This window comes from Panthera pardus, unplaced genomic scaffold (assembly GCF_024362965.1).
Source record: "Panthera pardus isolate Hobbes unplaced genomic scaffold, ASM2436296v1 HiC_scaffold_3, whole genome shotgun sequence".
In the NCBI taxonomy this organism is placed as follows: Eukaryota; Metazoa; Chordata; class Mammalia; order Carnivora; family Felidae; genus Panthera; species Panthera pardus.
In genome coordinates, this window is record NW_026526876.1 from 36708079 (window position 1) to 36725121 (window position 17043).

At 55.8% G+C, this 17043-nt stretch overlaps 3 protein-coding genes across 5 annotated transcripts; 1 reads left to right on the forward strand and 2 right to left on the reverse strand.

Moving 5' to 3' along the window:
* Nucleotides 1-1533: 1533 nt before the first annotated feature.
* On the reverse strand, nt 1534-7296 carry MRPL10 (mitochondrial ribosomal protein L10). 2 transcript variants are annotated; one of them, XM_019415933.2, is made up of 6 exons: nt 7195-7274; nt 5147-5303; nt 4895-5064; nt 3661-3825; nt 3302-3446; nt 1534-2511 (listed from the first exon to the last, which is right to left on the reverse strand). In XM_019415933.2, the coding sequence occupies exons 3-6, from the start codon at nt 4997-4999 to the stop codon at nt 2255-2257; spliced, it is 672 nt and encodes a 223-aa protein (XP_019271478.2). In that variant the 5' UTR covers nt 5000-5064; nt 5147-5303; nt 7195-7274; the 3' UTR covers nt 1534-2254. The 2 variants fall into 2 exon arrangements, with proteins under 2 accessions (XP_019271478.2, XP_019271477.2); XM_019415932.2 differs by lacking the exon at nt 5147-5303 and having other exon boundaries at nt 7195-7296.
* A 63-nt stretch (nt 7297-7359) lies between these two features.
* On the forward strand, nt 7360-12528 carry LRRC46 (leucine rich repeat containing 46). Of its 2 annotated transcripts, none has more exons than XM_019415930.2 (8): nt 7360-7742; nt 7834-7939; nt 9278-9386; nt 10543-10589; nt 10867-10976; nt 11170-11239; nt 11590-11738; nt 12036-12528. In XM_019415930.2, the coding sequence occupies exons 1-8, from the start codon at nt 7733-7735 to the stop codon at nt 12401-12403; spliced, it is 969 nt and encodes a 322-aa protein (XP_019271475.1). In that variant the 5' UTR covers nt 7360-7732; the 3' UTR covers nt 12404-12528. The 2 variants fall into 2 exon arrangements, with proteins under 2 accessions (XP_019271475.1, XP_019271476.1); XM_019415931.2 differs by having other exon boundaries at nt 7361-7742; nt 11590-11717.
* Nucleotides 12529-13044: 516 nt separating this feature from the next.
* SCRN2 (secernin 2) lies at nt 13045-16670 on the reverse strand. The gene is made up of 8 exons (XM_019415929.2): nt 16562-16670; nt 16045-16218; nt 15619-15800; nt 14832-15031; nt 14166-14381; nt 13862-14027; nt 13580-13760; nt 13045-13316 (listed from the first exon to the last, which is right to left on the reverse strand). The coding sequence occupies exons 2-8, from the start codon at nt 16216-16218 to the stop codon at nt 13158-13160; spliced, it is 1278 nt and encodes a 425-aa protein (XP_019271474.1). The 5' UTR covers nt 16562-16670; the 3' UTR covers nt 13045-13157.
* Between the last annotated feature and the right edge of the window lie 373 nt (nt 16671-17043).

Genomic DNA, 17043 nt, shown 5'->3' on the forward strand with positions numbered 1-17043 from the left:
TCCCCAGCACTGAGGTAGCTTGGGAGTGGGGGCAGAGTCCCCACTGGGAGCAGCTCCAGATAGACCGCGGAGGACTGGGGAGCTGCTGGCCTCAAGCCAGTGGTGGTAAAGGGTTTACTCCTACTAGCATGGCCTTGACCCTAGTTAGTACCCAAGGCCATTTCCTTATTAACGCCCCCCGCCTCTCGTTTTACATCCGAAAATAGATTGCAAAATTTGGAGCCAGCAAATGTATCAGGTTGACAGGAAGGGATGGATGCCCCTGGGGGACCACAATAGACAGTGCCAAGAGCACGGTCAGCAGGCCAGCCGCGGCTAGAGAGAGCCAGGCAGCCCTGTGTGGGCAACCCCCACAGAGGCTCTGTCATTGTGGGTGATGCCCCACCAGGTCAGGACCCACTGGGGCTGGTGGTACCCGTGCCTAACACAGAACCCCCAGCTGGCATGGTCTCTGGATCAGGAGAGGGTCTGCAGCAGTAACCAGCTGGCTGTTGGAAAGGGCTAGCTCTAGCCACTCAGGTCCCCCCACACCGGCCTCCCTTTCTGAGCACCTCTGCTCTTCTGCTGGAGTACTGTGTTTAGCACAGTACTCAATTCTAATTAAAAATTAGCCCTTAAGAAAGGTCTGAACCACATTAAAATGAATGTGAAAAGGATGGACACCTTTAAGGACGGTGAAGCTGCTTTCTGGAAAGAAGTGGGTTTTTAATGGCAGGGCCTCAGGCATTGCCAGCAGGTGAAGGAGGCAATGCAGGGTTCTTTGACCTCAGTCCCACCCAGGCCTTGGTTTACCCTCCAGGATCTTACACATCTCTCAGGAGATGCCTGTTTGCCATGCCATTCAGAGCCTCAGCACCTCTCCTGCTGCCCCGGGAGGGCATTGTTGGCACCCAGCAGGCTTCTGGAGTCAGGGAGAGCACTGGGCGGTACTGGCTAGATGGGCTCTGACACCCAGAAGCCTCAAGGGCCTTTTAATTCACTTCACATCGATCAACCATCCCTGGGGCATACAGCACAGTGCTGGGCACTGTGGGAAGCTGGTCCTGGACCAGGCCACAGAAAAGCTGCTGCGCACCGTCACTGCCAGAACGGTGCCTGTCCAGGACTGAGGAAGCTGTGGCACTGCCCCAAGTCTGGGAGGAAAGTTTGACAGCCACTTTGCTCATGCCAGTCAAGGACAAGGGCAGGCTCCTAGTTAAGCATTCTCTCTCCTTCATTAGCAAATTCTGGTTCTCCAAGATTTGGAGGAGGCCTCCCACTTGAGAGCCTCCAGACCCCCTCCTAACACAGAATTCTGTTTTGCCCCAGCTCTTTTGCTCAGAACCACTTGGGATAGGTTAGTTACTGGGCAAAGCCGGAAGCTGCTTTCAAAAGGACGACCATGTAAGAGATGCCATTTGTGGGACTGGTCCAGGGAGGGAAGAGACCTGGACATGGAAAGAGGAAGGATTTTCTAGAGAGGAAGTGAGAGTCAAGGGTGGCCCTGAGAATTCGTCTACAGGGAGAATAAGCTTGCAAACAGCAAAAACGGAGTAAGTAAAATGCATTTCATTTTATCACAAAGCAGTGCTCCCAACCTCTTCCGTAACATGGCACACCCCGAGGGTGGAGAATTGACATTTAGGCACAACCGGGACCCTAATGAGGAAGGTCTAGGGCAGAGATCCAGGGCAAGGTCTTCAGAGCGGACAGAACCCGATTCAAGTCCTGTTCTGCCTCTTATCAGCTGCACAACCTGGGGCTGGCTATCGAACTTCGCCACCTCGTAGTTTTCTTCTCTGTGAAAAGGGGAATGGCATGTAAAGTGGTGGGCCCGGAGCCAGGCACAACAGGCTCTCCAGAGATGCCATTCTCAGCACGGTTACCCAGGTGAGCTATTCCAGCGCGTTGGACCCACGAGGGGATAGGATGGGAGACACGGGCAGCAAGGGACAGTGGACACGGAAGCAGACAGCAACGCCCTCATCTGCTCAGCTTCTCTGCCTTGGACGTGGAGAACTGAAAGACCGCTTCTATGAGGTCTCCGGTTGGGAAACCTAGGGACAAAGACACTGATTAAGAGCCTCCACCGGGAAATGGAGTAATGGAGCGCCTCCCCATCTCTGAGTGGCCCTGTATCTGAGGAGGTCGTGGTCAGTGAAGTCGGGGGACACATGCCACTCCCCACCCCAAGTTCTTCCACATCTCCGATGGGTGATGGCACGGCCGGCAAGGGTACAGCGTGTTTGTGGGCAGGCTGGGTACAACAGGCTGGCTATGAGTCCGGAACAGGGTCAGGAGGGTCAGGCTGCCCGCTGGCCGGCACGACGGCGTCCCTTTCACGTTGCTGTCTGATGTACTGATCCAACAGGGCAGTCAGCTGCAGGGACCGGTGCTGAAGCAGGAAGTGGGTCTGGGCCATGAGGAAGGTGAGTCCTCCTACCAGCTCCCCCTGCACCAGGGCCAGGCTGGGAAGCTTGGAGTAGTTGATGAAGCCCTGCCTGCTGAGGATGGTGTCGTCAATGCAGCCACCTGGAAGGACACAGGGTTAGCTGGGCTCCCCACAAACGCCTCCCCTCCTCTGAAAACAATGCTCCGACCTGATGTTCCAGTGCGCGCTCTGCCGCCCTGCCTCACCTCCCACCCTCCCCACCCCCGATCTGGTTCTCGCTCCAGCCCCACCCCACTGCCACTCTGTTTGGGACCGAGCCCCTCTCTTCTTTCCTAACTCTTGCCTAGAAAACCCTTACGTAAGACGTCCACCTGGCCCAACCCCCACTAAGTCATTGTTGCCTAACCTTTCTTAAAAGAACCAAGGAGCATGTGTGTATGGGGGCAGGGGGTCCACAGAGACCTATGAAACCAGTCTTCTCTATAGAAGAATCACCTCTGAGGATTCTTACCTTTGGGGGGGGGAGGCGGCGAGGGGTGGGGGTGGGGGGTCTGGGAAACATTGCTCACTGTCCCTCAGTGCCCTTGACCTGGGCTATTTGAGTTTCTCCGTCTGTGTGGACTTCAGCACCCCTACTCCACTGCTAGTCTCAAGGTGTCTGAACTCTCTCCCTGCAGGGCCCTCTCTCTGCCTCCCTTCTTTTTCCACCCAGTGCAGATATGACGCAGGGTAGTGAGCCAGCACAGCTTCTGGACTGACACAGGCGGCCCTCAACAAATGGCGCTACTGACTCAGGCCCCATCCGTGAGAGGATGTCCCTGCCAAGGATGTCCGCGGTCTTACCCACATGTACTCAGCAGATGGCACCGGGCTGCTGTAGCCCCCACTCCCCTTCGCCCCCATCCTCAACCCGCAGGGGTGCGCGCTCACCTAGCAGGGGCAGGAAAGGGACACCCTTCAAGATGCGCACCATCTCCTTGACTTTGGGCTCCTCACTGACCAGCAGCAAGTTGTGCCCCACAAAGAGGGGCAGCAGGTTCTGGTATTTGGAATCTGCTAGGAAGGGCTTCAGAACCTGGAACGGCAGGAAAGAGGGCTCACTGGGGACCAGTGGCCTGATCACAGGCCAGGTCGTGCCGAGGGTGCAAGCCGACGGTCTCCTCGGCCCCTAACTGCAGTTTAGGCGCCAGACTGGAGGAAGGGGGCTTGTGGAGTGGGGAGGGACGGCGGGGTCTGATTGGCAGGGGGCAGGGGAATCCAGGCACCCACACCAGAGGGCTGCTGCCTACCTGGTTGGGGAAGATCTTCATCAAGATCTTGTGTTTCCGCAGCTGGTGCCGCATGAGAAGCTTGTCCTCAGCACTCAGAGCCACATTCTGACAGACAGCTATCATTCGGTTGTCTCGGAAAACTGCATCTATCTCCCGACGGAGGAGCCGGATAAGGCCTGTGTCCTGAAGTCAGGAAGGGATGACCAAGGGGACATAAGCTGCCCTTCTCTCCTTGTACCCCTTATTCCCTCAGGGATGGGTGCTGGAGCTCTCAGTGACGCCCAAGCTTGGAAAAGATCTGTGTACAAGCGGGAGGGTTGGGGCCCCGCCTCCCAAGTCGAGTTCCGTCTCCCACCCCACCCTTTCATTTTCATCAGGTAACGACGGTCTTTACAGCAGTGTTTTCAAACCTGAGAACGCTCATCCCCTTGAACTGGCCACCCATCTGACCCAGTCAACATTTGACAATAATGTGGTCAAAATTAGTTTATCCCTCTGACACTGTACTCGTGTTGAGGGATTTTACCAATTATAAAGACAAGATCACTCTTTGGCAGCATTAATTCAGAACTGAGGCATTTGCACAGGATAAGACTTCATTTTCTGAAGACCATGTTTTCAAAGTTGACAGCTTGTGGACCTGACAATGAGCGTGGAGTTACAAATTCTCCACTGGCCCTTCTGTTCTTTTTTAAAGGACAAAAACTCTCTTATCATTTCTCTAGGAAAACATGGAAACTTCAAGCCCTTTCAAGACAGGAGATACGGGGCGCCTGGGCGGCTCAGTTGGTTCAGTGTCCGACTCCTGATTTCGGCTCAGGTCATGATCTCATGGTTCGTGAGTTCGAGCCCCACATCGGGCTCTGTGCCGACAGCACTCCACCTGCTTGGGATTCTCTCTGCCTCTCTCTGTCCCTCTCCCACTTGCACGCGCACGCACGCTCTCTTTCAAAATAAATAAATCAACTTAAAAAAAAAAAAAAAAAGACAGGAGCTATCCTTTCCCCTACCCCCACCTGCTTGGACAGCTTTTCATACACACATTTTTGGAGGCAAGTAAAGAATGCAGGAAATCCAGGAGGCCTGTCCGATCCACGGAGCCCCAAACGCCAAGCAGAACCAAGTGCACGTTTCATTTTAAAGCATGTGGACCACAGGGTCAAAGAGGGGAAGTAATGACGTGGAGGGCTGTGTCCTGGGCACTGCTTCGTTATGGCCAGCATCACAGCACCAAGGACAGTCTCCTCCTTACCTCCTGCGGGGGGCTGGGAGGACATGGTAGGCATCGTGGGTTGACAGCAGGCTTGGGGGGGATATACTCAGTGAGAGCCATCAGCTTCTGCCGCTCAAAGTGCATCACGCGACGATGGCGGGTAACAGCCTTGGAGCCACAGCGGACAGTCTGGCGGGTGGGCAGCCGGCCTGGGAGGGGAAACGGCAACGCTGTGATGGGTGCCCTCTGGGAGTCCTTAGTCGGTGGGCTTCAGATGGAGAAAAAGCTCACCTCTGGGCAAGCCAACCACAGCTCACAGAGCTAGACTCAACACAAGAGGGGAACAAGGAATTGTCTGCTAGGAATCCTAAACTCCCCAAACTTCTCTTTAACGGGCGACCTTAGGTCAGCTGCTTGATCCTTGGAGGCTCCCATTTCGCCAGCTCTTCTTCATGCACAGAGATGGGGGAAAAGATGAGAACAAAGGAAAAGTATTTTGACTACATTAAAAAAAGGCGGGGGTAGGGGCGCCTGGGTGGCTCAGTCGGTTAAGCATCCGACTTCAGCTCAGGTCACGATCTCGCGGTCCGTGAGTTCGAACCCCACGTCGGGTTCTGGGCTGATGGCTCAGAGCCTGGAGCCTGCTTCCGATTCTGTGTCTCCCTCTCTCTCTGCCCCTCCCCCGTTCATGCTCTCTCTCTGTCTCAAAAATAAATAAACGTTAAAAAAAAATTAAAAAAAAAAAAAAGGCGGGGGGGTGAGGGTTAAGCAATTTTTTTTTTCTAAAATGGCCGAAGAGTAAATATTTTAAGTTCGAGAACCATACAGTCTGTCGCCACTATTCAACCATGCCACTGTATCATGAAAGCAATCATAGCCAATACGAAACAAGCAGATGTGGCTGTATTCCAATAAAAGTTTATTTCTAAAACATGGTGACCAGTTCTGCCACAACATGCCAACCCCTGGTCTAAGCCAGTGGTTCTCAAGGTGCACTCCTGCCACCCAGCCAGCAACATCAGTATCATCTGAGAACGTGTTAGAAATACAAGTTCCCAGGGCCTGTCCTAGACCTACTGAAGCAGGAGCTCTGGAAGGGAGCCCAGCAAACAGTGTCCTAATAAGACCTGCAGGGGTTACAGATGCATGCTGATGTCGCAAAACCACTGCTCTCAGCACTGCTCTGAAGCCTTCTCCCATGATTTGAAGCAGGAGGGAAAAGAAGTTATACAGCGCTCACAGCTCCCCCAAACAGGCCTCCCTTGCCTCTCTTCTTGTTTGCAGCCATCGGTGAAGAGTAGCCCTCGGAAGACAAGGGAGCCACTTGAAAGCCCTAAGCCCAAGTGACCCCTTCATCTTGGACAAAAGGACCCAGACTAGAGCCTCCCACCTGCAGCCTTTCCCAAGACTGAGATGGAATCTCAGGCAAAATTCAGCTAGAAGGTGGTTCTAACAGGGAGCATGCACGTTTGCTGGGGTGAGAGGTTTTATTGCCAGCAGCCACAAAACCTAAGAACACAGGGCTCTGGATCAGATGGAACCAGATTTTAATCTCTCTTCTGCCACTTACTAGCTGTGACCTTGACCAGTCACTCAACTGGTCTAAACTTGAACTTCTTCACCTGTAAAGAGGCCATGGTAATGACTTCTTCATGACAAGCTTTAAGATTTAAATGAGATAATACATGTAAATCATTTATCACTGTGCCTGGCCTGTATCATGTGCTCAAAACCATTCATTAAACAAACATCTATTTCATGCCTACTAACGCCCACACCACGCCACCTGCTGGCGATGGTGAATGAGCATGGTTCTGCCCTTAGGGAGTTTGAAGTCTAACACAGGAGACAGACACATAATAAACAAATGCAAAATTACATGATGGGTAAAGGGGGTCAATAAACAGGGTGCGAAATACAGATTTCTGCTTTGCAGAAGGTGGCCAGGGCAGGCCTGAGAAAATGACATTTAAGCTGAGACCGTAAAAAGGTGGCATAGCGCCAAGGTCGGGACCGGCAGTGGTTCCAGCAAAGGAAACCGGAGGCGAGCAAGAGCCAGGTGGTAGACTATAGAAACCCAGAAAAGGAAGGAGTACTCAGACATAGGGAAGAAATACAGCAGTTGTCGCTGACGTTGTTGCTGCGCTGCTGTTATCACTAGTATCTGGAGTCACAGGGAATTAGCTGGAGGAAGGAGGCCAGCGATCTGGCTGGTGTCTGGGGTCATCGAGAGCTGTCTGGAGTAAGAGATTACGGAAGGGGATCAGTGGTGGAGGAGGGGAGAGGAGAACTAAGAGCACCGGCCGGAACGCGCCGTGAGGACCTGGGCCGCTCCTTACCCGCCTGGGGCAGGAGACTCCCTCGCAACTTCCCAGCCAGGGCCGCAGCCATCCTCACCGGAAGAACAGCCAGGAGCCGGGCGAGACGGAAGGAGCTAAGGATTGTGGGAAGCCCTGGGGCCGGAAGCAGCCGCCGGATCCGCCGGCTGGAGCAGTAATCCGCATGCGCGCTAAGCCCAGGACCGCCTAGTCCGCGCTCCCTGACGCCCCAACTGGCGTCCAGTCTCCTAGCAACGACGGTTAGCGTCTTCCGCACAGCTCTCTTCTCGGGATCCTCACCCTCCACTCCCTGCCCACAGTCCCCCCATTGGGGACTAGCGAAGCCCCTCTGCACCCCTCAAACTCCAGACCCGTCTCCTCGATTTACTTTTGTCTTCTACCCCGCCTCATTAATTTGCTCTGAATCAACACTTTCCCTTGTCCCTCCAGTCTCTGAAATTCTCTCTTCTCATACCATCCTGGGTTCCGCCATCCCGGGGACTAAATTGCTCTGCTTCCTTTCGTGCTAATCCCGCGCCAGGCCAGTAGCCTTTAGATCATGCCCGGAGGTGAGTAGGGGATGGAGAGGTGGGTAGAACAGTTGGATAACAGTAGGGTCAGGCTTCCAAGAATAAGGGAATCGTTCTCGTCTTTTCACAGGTAATTTTGCCCAGAGTCCAGAGGAAGGAGGCGTGTGCATCACTGAAACCCTTATCACTAAGCGGAACTTGGCCTTCCCTGAGGATGAGGATCTGTCAGAGAAGATGTGAGTGCGGCGGGAGGAGAGGGGTGCTGGACAATTGAAACACACAGAATGACCAGTCCCCTGAGCTGTACTGTTTCTTCAGCTCATCTTTGTCCCTCTCTTTACTTACTCCACGCATCCAGTCAATGGTAATGTCTAATCGACTTTGCCTCCTTAAACAGTATTCTCTTCCTTCCTTCCTTCCTTCCTTCCTTCCTTCCTTCCTTCCTTCCCTCCTTCCTTCTTTTTACCATGCCTGCTCAACTGCCTTGAATAAGGCTCTTAAGTAAGCCATCGCCTCTCAATGAACTCTTCATCAGTTTCCCTGCCCCCAGTCCAGGCTCCCCATATGGTTGCCAAAGTGATCCTTTTAAATGACAAATCTGATCAGGCACTCCCTGGTAGAACCTTCCTTGGCTCCCTAGTACTTCCAGGATAAAATCGAAATACCCTAGCATGAGTTGACCATTGCTGCCTTTTTCGCCATTCTCCACAATTCCTCCAAGACCCTCTGTTCTCACACCTTAGCACCTTTTCAGATGGTGCTGAGCACCTGGGAGCTTGTTAGTAATGAAGACTCTCAGGCCCACCTCAGACCTACTGAATCAGAATCTACATTTTAACAAGACCCCCAAGGGATTCATGGGCAACTAAAGTTGGAAAAGGCCTGGATTCTCACATACTGTTTCTTCTGCTTGAAATGCCTTCTCCTCATCCCCCTCTCACCTTCCTGGCTAACTCCTACTTGTACGTCACCTCCTCCAGGAAGCATTGCCTGCTCCCCTATTGAGGACTCAGTGCACAGTCCATGTACCCCCTTAGTCCCTTCATGTGTCTGTCACCCACTTGTCCTAGATGTTTGGCCTGCTTCCCTAATAGTGATGGGCAGGGACTCTCATTTGTCTCCAGTGGGCACTCAGTAAATGTTGTGGAATTAATGAATGAGTGGATGAATCAAGTGATTTTCCTTCCATGGACCACTCGAAAGGGAAGTGAGGAAGGATATTCCTGCAGAGATGGTCTCATCCCTGTGCCAGTGCCCGCTTCCACCATCTGAGCTGGCCCAGGGAAGCCTTCCCTGGCCCCTGAGTCTCTCTGGGAACCGTAAGCTGTCAACCAGTTCCCAATCCAAGGGTCCTATTCCTCTCACCCTCTGATTCTTCCCGGTGCTACTTATCGAGATCCAGGTCTCCAGGTTGACCTGGTTTCATGATCTGGATGCTGCCTCATGAGTCAAGAAGTCCTGACATCTCAGCCAAGCCACTTAGCTCGAAAACCCTTTCCTACCCCCTCCCATCTTCCCTGCCAAGGGACCACAGGAGTGGGATCTGTTACACCACCTGCTGACTGTTCCCCCAGGTTTCACACTCTTGCTGAACTGCAGACTGTCCGCCTGGACCGAGAGGGGATTACTGCTATCAGCAACCTCGAGGGCCTCCAGAATCTTCACAGCCTCTATCTGCAAGCGGTACCTTCTTGCCTCCTGCTGTCCCTCCCCCCTTGCCCTCTGTGGACCAAGTCTGTTTAATGTGAAAGCAACCAGTCAGGCCATCTTGCCCATTCCCTGGTGTTCAGGTAGGCAGACCTTCATTGAAACTGTTCCAGAGGGGGCACCTGGCTGGCTCAGTCAGTGGAGCATGTGACTCTTGATCTCAGGGTTGTAAGTTCGAGCCCCAGGTTGAGGGTAGAGATTGCTTAAAAATAAAATCTTTTTAAAAAAAGAAAATGTTGGGGCACCTGGGTGGCTCAGTTGGTTAAGCGTCCGACTTCAGCTCAGGTCACGATCTCGCGGTCCGTGAGTTCGAGCCCTGCGTCGGGCTCTGGGCTGACGGCTCAGAGCCTGGAGCCTGCTTCCGATTCTGTGTCTCCCTCTCTCTCGGCCCCTCCCCCGTTCATGCTCTGTCTCTCTCTGTCTCAAAAATAAATAAACGTTAAAAAAAAAAAAAGAGAAAGAAAGAAAATGTTCCCAGATGAATCAGGAATTCTCTTGATAGACCAGTCCTCCCAAAAGATATCCTGAGCATGCTCCTGAATCACTGTTTGTTTTTCTTGTGTATGTCAGATACTTCTCTTGGTTTAGAAGTTCTTTTTGGTGTCTACCCTAAATCTCCCGTGTTCTATAGCTCGAGCGCATTTCCTGTTTTGAGGAAATGAAAGAGGGAACCAGAAGATTCCTCTGCATCCTTTAGAACCCTGAAGGCTGTCTGGTGGTAGTGGGTGGTTGGTTGATTGGATATACATATTCAACTCCTCCAGGTTGAATATATCCAGTGCCCTTAACCTTTCTTCACAGAAACCTTCAAAATCAAAGTAATATATGTTCATTGTTCCCTCCGTGTACATAAGCCACCACCAAGGCTTTTCCTATTTCCCCGTGGCCCCTTGGTTTCCTTCTTGATTTCCAGGTCACTCTTTGGTTGTGGGGTGAGCAGGGTATACTTTAATGAAGTTTATCTAGCCCCTAAGTTTACACCCCTAACCATCCACCCAGAGAAAGCAAATCATTTCGAGGTAGTGACAGCTCCAGTTCCGGGAGTGGGGTGATTATTCCCAGGGTGCCAGCCCTCCAGCTGCAAGAGCAGACATGGTCTGCTTAGTTTTCCCAACTCATTTGCTTTCTGCAGAATAAGATCCAGCGAATTGAGAACCTGGCCTGCATCCCCTCCTTGCGGTATGTGGGGTCAGGGCTCAGGCCCGTGGGGAGGGGGTCGGGAGGGAAACACAGGGACACCCCAGAGAACTGACTGGCTCAGACATCTCCAAGCCCAACGTCTGGTCAGCTCAGGACCCCGCAAGCCTCACTCTGCTTCTCTCACCCCAGAAGACCATGTGTCCCCATCCATTGTATGGCTGCTCAGCCAGGGGCCCCGAGTGCCTGCTGCCTTCCTCCCTTCCTTTGGCGGTTCTGTGACTCAGCTCTGTCTCTGCACCCCTCCCTTCCCCTGCAGCTTCCTGTCTCTGGCAGGAAACCAAATCAGGCAGGTGGAAAACCTCCATGACCTCCCACATCTCCAGTTTCTGGACCTTTCAGAGAACCTGATAGAAACACTGAAGCTGGGTAGGAATGTCCTTGCCCCGGCTCACGGGCTAAGACTTGGGCAGGACCCTCCCTCCCTCCCCTCTGCCACCACCTCCCTATGCTTGTATTGGCGGCAAAGCCTCTGGGGGTCCTGGGAGGTGGAAAAGAGGCAGTGGCTTTGGGCCAGAAGGTGGGTATGGGACCCTCACTGCCCTCTCTTTGGTGTGTGCAGATGAATTCCCGCAGAGCCTTCTCATCCTCAACCTGAGTGGAAACAGCTGCACCAACCGGGATGGGTACAGGTGAAGATGCATTGAGGGTGGGAAGAAATGGGGTGATGGCTGAGCTCCTCGTATTCTTAACTCCACACGGACTCCCTCTCGGCCTGCAAACTTGGGGTCACCATCCATGGCACCTTCTCGTCTCTCACCCCAGCTCAAGTGGGCCGCTTTTTCTCTTCCACCCCGCCCCCCCCCACAGAGGTCCACATGGAGCCAGCCCTTAGCTCTTTGGGGCCGAGCGCAGGCCCGTCTCCCAGCTTGTGAACACCACCTCTCTGGGTGCGGTTCCTATGGCTTGTGCCTGCACGCCCTCCCAGGCCCCCCACCCGGGGCCGCCCTCCTGGGTAGCCTCTGCCCTTTCTGCCCTGCAGGGAGCTAGTGACAGAAGCCCTGCCGCTGCTCCTGGACCTGGACAAGCAGCCTGTGTTAGAGCGCTGGGCCTCGGACGAGGAGGATAAAGACTCAAGCGACGAGGACGAGGAGTTCCCGGAGCTGAGTGGTCCGTTCTGCACAGAGCGAGGTGGCCGGGCTTTCCAAGGCTTGCGCCCTCCCTAGAACTCACCTCTGCCCTGTGGGGCACTGGGGAAGCTAAGATAGCAGCGGGGGCGAGGGAGGAGGCCCCAGGCCCAGACCAGCATCTGGGTCAGAGCATGGTACAGCCGGGGCCAGGTATCAGCCTGGCGTGCAGGCGACTCACCCTCCCCATTAGGGCCGACAGAGGGTTAGTTTGGGCAGGGTGTCAGCCAGAGAACTCCCGCCTCAGCCCAGGGGCCGTCCTGCCAGGCCATCTGCTGCCTCCCATCTTGGCCCCTCGCAGGCTTCCTCGAGGAGCTGAAGCAGGAGATGAGCAGACACAAGGAACTCAGGCAGCAGGCAGCCCTGACGGAGCACCTCCTGAGGATGGGGACAAAGCCCGCCCTCACCGACCTCCCCCAGCTGCCCGGGGGGGCCCTGGCTAGGGACGGCAGTCCTTCTGTCACTCCCACGCGGAGGAAGGAGACACCCCCCAAGCCCGCCTCCCTGCCACAAGCCACCTCTGCCACCAAGAAACCCTGCCCTCTGGTTGCCAGCCAGCAAAGCACTGTCCAGGCAAAGAAGGGGGCCCGAGCAGCCACAGCCCCCAAGGCCTCACTGGCTGGGGCCCCCAGCACAACCAAAATGGTGACCAAAAGAGTCAAGAAATGAAGTGCAGTCCCTCCTTATCAGCAATGCCACAGGAACAAGGAATGGGGAAGAAACAGGGTCTCCTTCTCAGACCCCTCTCCTGTGGCAGGAGCCCACCCCAATAAAAAATGTCTCCAGGCCCTGAATGCGTCTTTCACGTCACTTGGGGGGGTGCATCTCAGGGGAAGCAAGCCGTCAGGGTAGTGGGAAACAGTCACAGAAACACAGAACCTGATTCTAAAGAACACGTGTCTGACCTTTCGGGAACTACCCAAAGGGCTGGCACACCTCAACCCCTCCCCCCCAGCTTCCTGGGTCCTGAGTGGGCATCACCTTGTGGAAGATGCCATCTCACTGCCACTCCCAGGGACTGCCCTTCCAAGGCTCAAGCCAAGGACCCAAAACCCCGCGGTTCTAATTCTCCCCAGATAGTAGCCCCATTTTGTGCCAGGCGTGATCTCTTGCACACATGCGCTCACACACCGGGGGGGGGGGGGGGGCACCTCTCCTCACAGGCCCCTTCCACAACCTTCTCCATCACCCAAGTGAGAAGACTGTGCTGCCTGGCAAGCCCACCAGAAGCCCTGTAGCCAGCTCAGGGCTGTCCTTTGCCCTCATTTGGCTCTCCTGCCCCTGCCAGACCTGGGATCAAGTTCACTGAACAGGGAAATAACATACTTTATTGAGGCAAAGGCCGAGCTGGCCACCCAAAACAAGGCTGAGGGGAGCAAAGGGATTGCACTGGGGTCCTGTGCCTACCCCGGCCCCATGGTGCTCAGGCATATACCTGGCTCTCCCTTTCCACAAAGGCCTGGAAGAGGCCACCCAGCTCCTGTGGGGGTGGCACCTGCTCCCCAGCCAGCAGCCGCCGCGCAGCCTCCAGGCCCTCCTGCTCCAGATCCCGCTGCTTCTGCCAGAGCTGCTGCCCCCGATCCTGCCCAGGAAAGGTGGAGATGGGTCCCAGGGACAGGCTTCCCTCTGGACGGAGGGGAGACGCCTGCCATCTGCCACAAGCAGGAGGAAGGACAGGGCACCCGGTCTTCTCCTGGGCAGCTGGCTTTGAAGGCAAAGACTCCGCTCCCCCCAACTCTGGAGTCTCTCCTCCCCTCCCGGATCCCCTCATATTTCCAGAATCCCAGCTGGGGGCAGGAGAAGTGAGTCATGGCCCCAGAGTAGCCCCTATTCCCCGAGGGTTACCTGCTCGCTCTCTATCAGCCCCAGGGCCACCTGGTGCCGGAGGTAGAGGGTGTGCCGGCGATCCACCTGAGTCTGGAATCGGGGCTGAGTCCGAACAGGGTCCTGTGCTCCAAAAGTGGGGGACAGCACCTGGGGGGCCTGGGCCGCCCCCGCCCCGAAGATGAAAGGTTTGAACACCGACCTAACGGGACAGAGATGGAGGGAGCAAAGGTTATCACATCCCCCCGATCTTCCCCCACCTGGCACCCTCTCCCCCGCCTTCCCCGCCCCCATTCCTCTCACCTGGATGGGTCTGGAGTAGCGGTGAGGAAGTGGACGCAGGGCTGTGTGGGATCCCGGGGCAGGATGGACACCATGCTGGCCGTGGTGCGAAAGCCTCCAGAGTCCATACAGATGCCGCTCTCCTTGTTCCTGAGGATGCCCATCATCACCTCTGCCGTGATGCCCCCTGCGAAGGAGGACAGGCTGAGGGGCCCTCCAGGCAGAAGGGGGACCTCTGGCCTTGCATCAAAGCTGTGGGAGAGGAGAGAGGCTGGCACCACTGTGGCCCTCCTGGCCCCCACCCCACCGCCGTCCACGCACTGACCTTGCTGCTGCTGCAGAAGCTGTTGCCCGGCCCGGAAGCGGGCTTTGGCAGCCTCCATGCGCACAGGCTGCTGGGTCAGGGAGAAGACCTGAGCGAAGTCAAAAGTGCTCTGCCCATCCCACCAGCCCTGGGCCAGGGCACGGGTCCGAAGGTCTGCGTGCTCGGCCGAGATGTCCGTGCCTACGCTCAACTGGTTGGAGATGTTACGGGCCCCTTCTGTGGAGAAGTAGGGGGCGGGGGGTGGCTCATTTGTCATTAAGCACCTACTCTGTGCCAGGTGCTAAGAAGATGATGGTGAAGAGAACGGACCTGCCCCCGTGGAGCGGGAGACAGACAAAATGATCACAGAAATGAATGTGAGCTTGCAACCGTGGTGCACATGATGAAAAGGCACCTGCTTGCATATAAGGGGGAAACTTGACCACCAGGAAGTCCAGGAAGGCTTCCCAGAGGAGGCGGCCAGCTCAAGTACAAGAGGATTTAAGCAGGTAAAGTGGGGAGAGAAGTTCCCCACTGGGCTCACTTCCCACCTTCCTTGGGTGTGCCTGCCAGTGAGAAGTTTGCACGTGGATCCGCCCTGCCCTTCACCCAGGGTTTTCCCACCCCCTCCCGAGGCTGGCAAAAGGGGACAGCTCTGGGAGGCGAGCCCCGGCGCTGGGCTCTCACCCTGGATCCTCTGTGCGGCCCACAGCCTCCCTGCCGTCTCTAGCACCCACGCCTCAGTCCGGTCAGCCAGCAGGAATGTGTTGTGGTAGCAGAACGGTGTGGGGTCCTCCCGGCAGCTGCCCCCTTGCCCGTAGCGCGCCAGCAAGTCTGTGATCACACGCAAGGCCTCCAGGGCAGAGCTGCTCCGTTCCAAAGCCAGCCTGGCATGAAGGGATGCACAGAAGGGGAACGCAGCATCAGTGGCTGGTGACGGAAGCTCCAATGGACAGAAGGCGCCCAGAGAGGCCCAAGTCACACAAAAAAATCCGCCAGCGTTGGTTGTATGAAAGCGCAGTTAGGCGGGTGTTTTTCAAGTTCTTCTCTGAGGGTCCCAGGAAGAGGCCTCAAACGTGGTTTCAGAGAAAGAAGGGGCCCGAGTTCCCCAGCCTCTCTTCAACCAGAGCTGCTCTGCTCTTACTGGTTTTGTAAATCGGGACTCCATATGAGATTTCAGTTGGGAGGGGAAAAAAAAAAAAGTACTTCTATTTAAAAAAGAAATTTGAAACCACTGCCCTATTTCTGGGCCAGGAGAGGCCCAGAAGCGGCCACATTCAGGAGCTCCTTACCAGACTGTGGCGATGGGGCCAGGAGAGAGGAGGAGCAGGGGCAGCCTCTCTGGTGACGGGCAACGGGGACGAAAAGGAGGAGGCCCTGGTGTATCTAGCTGAGGGGAGGGGAGGATGGCCTGGGTCTGTCCTCGGCTCTCAGCCTTTCAGTGTGTAGAGATGAGGGAAGGCAGGGTCCGCACCTGAGTAGGTCCATGCCTAGTAGGGCTTCCCCCTCTCCAACTGGCTCCTTGGTCCACACTGCCTCATTGCCAATGCAGACACCATGCTCATTGGCGCCCATCTCAGCCCCCCACAGCCAAGAAGGGCGGCTCAGGATTACAGCGTGAGTCCTTGACACCTGTTCCACCTCAATGTAGGTGCACTGCAGGTAAGGGAGGAGAGAGGGAGTCCATTCAGAAAGGGTTTTATCATTCCCATTGTACAGATGAGGAAACCGAGGTGGACAGCAGCTAAACAACAGGCCAGGTCCAGGTTGGTAGACTGGAAGGTCACGCTCTTCCCACCACATCCGGGGACTTGCCAGGTGCGAGGCGCAGAGGAGGAGGGTCTTAGAAGACTGCCTAGATCGACCACACCTCCCGCCCCTTCCATAAGGCCTAACCCACCTGGAGCCGGCTGCCAGGGGCATGAGTGCCTGCTGGTACAAACACCACCTCCTGCACCTCGTCCCGCGGTCGGTCGGAATTCTTGGCAAAGATCACAGCTGGGATGGCCGAGGCCGGGGGCACGGAAACAAAGCAATCGCAGGAACACGGGGTGTCAGAGCTCCACGAAGCCATCTGGGGAGAGGTGGAGGTGCATGTGTCCCCCTCACGCCGCCTCTCCACCATCCTGGCCAGAGCTCAGCCCTTGGGAGCCCCCCCTTCCCAACACGTGTAAACAGGCACTCAGGGAAGACACTGCTGTTGGGTTCTGGACACACTCGATGCGCGGCGTGCACAGCCCAGGCTCCAGGCTTGGGAGGCAGCAGGCGGGCGCACACCGCAAGCTCCCAGGGCCCTGCCCAACTGGGAGCCCGACCCACCAGTGCCGTCGCGGGACCACCTCCCTCGCCACCCCACCCCACTCCCTCGCCCCTTTGCTGTCCACATTCTCGCCTCCCCAATACCGTTTGCCCCTCACCCTGTCTCCCTCCAAGATTCCCGGCTTAGTCTCGGGCGCTACCGCCTCCGCTTCGGGTCATTGGGCGGAGGCTCACAGGTGACCTGGAAGGCTTTGGCCCGGGGGGCGGAGCCGGAACCAAGCGCCTGCAGTTCCTTGGTTTTCCACCAGGGTGCGCGCCAATACTACTTCTTGGAGCGCAGCAGCGTGGGAGACCTTGCCCGTCCGCCTGCCCTTCCTAGCTCGGACGGCTCACGGGCACTTCCAGCCGAGACACCACGGGGAGAGGCATCTGCAGGTGGAAAGGAACCCACGTAAAAAGAGAGGAAAGAAAAACCGGCCAGATTTGTTAGAGAGCGCGGATTACTGGGGCATCCGGAGGAAAAACCTCAGCTCGCAGCGTCCTGGTTTCAATTACAAAGGTGCAACCTAGCCCTACCTCCCCCCCAGGGCATAAGATCTGAAAGATTGTTACAGGGAAGGAGGTCTAGGGATAACTTAAG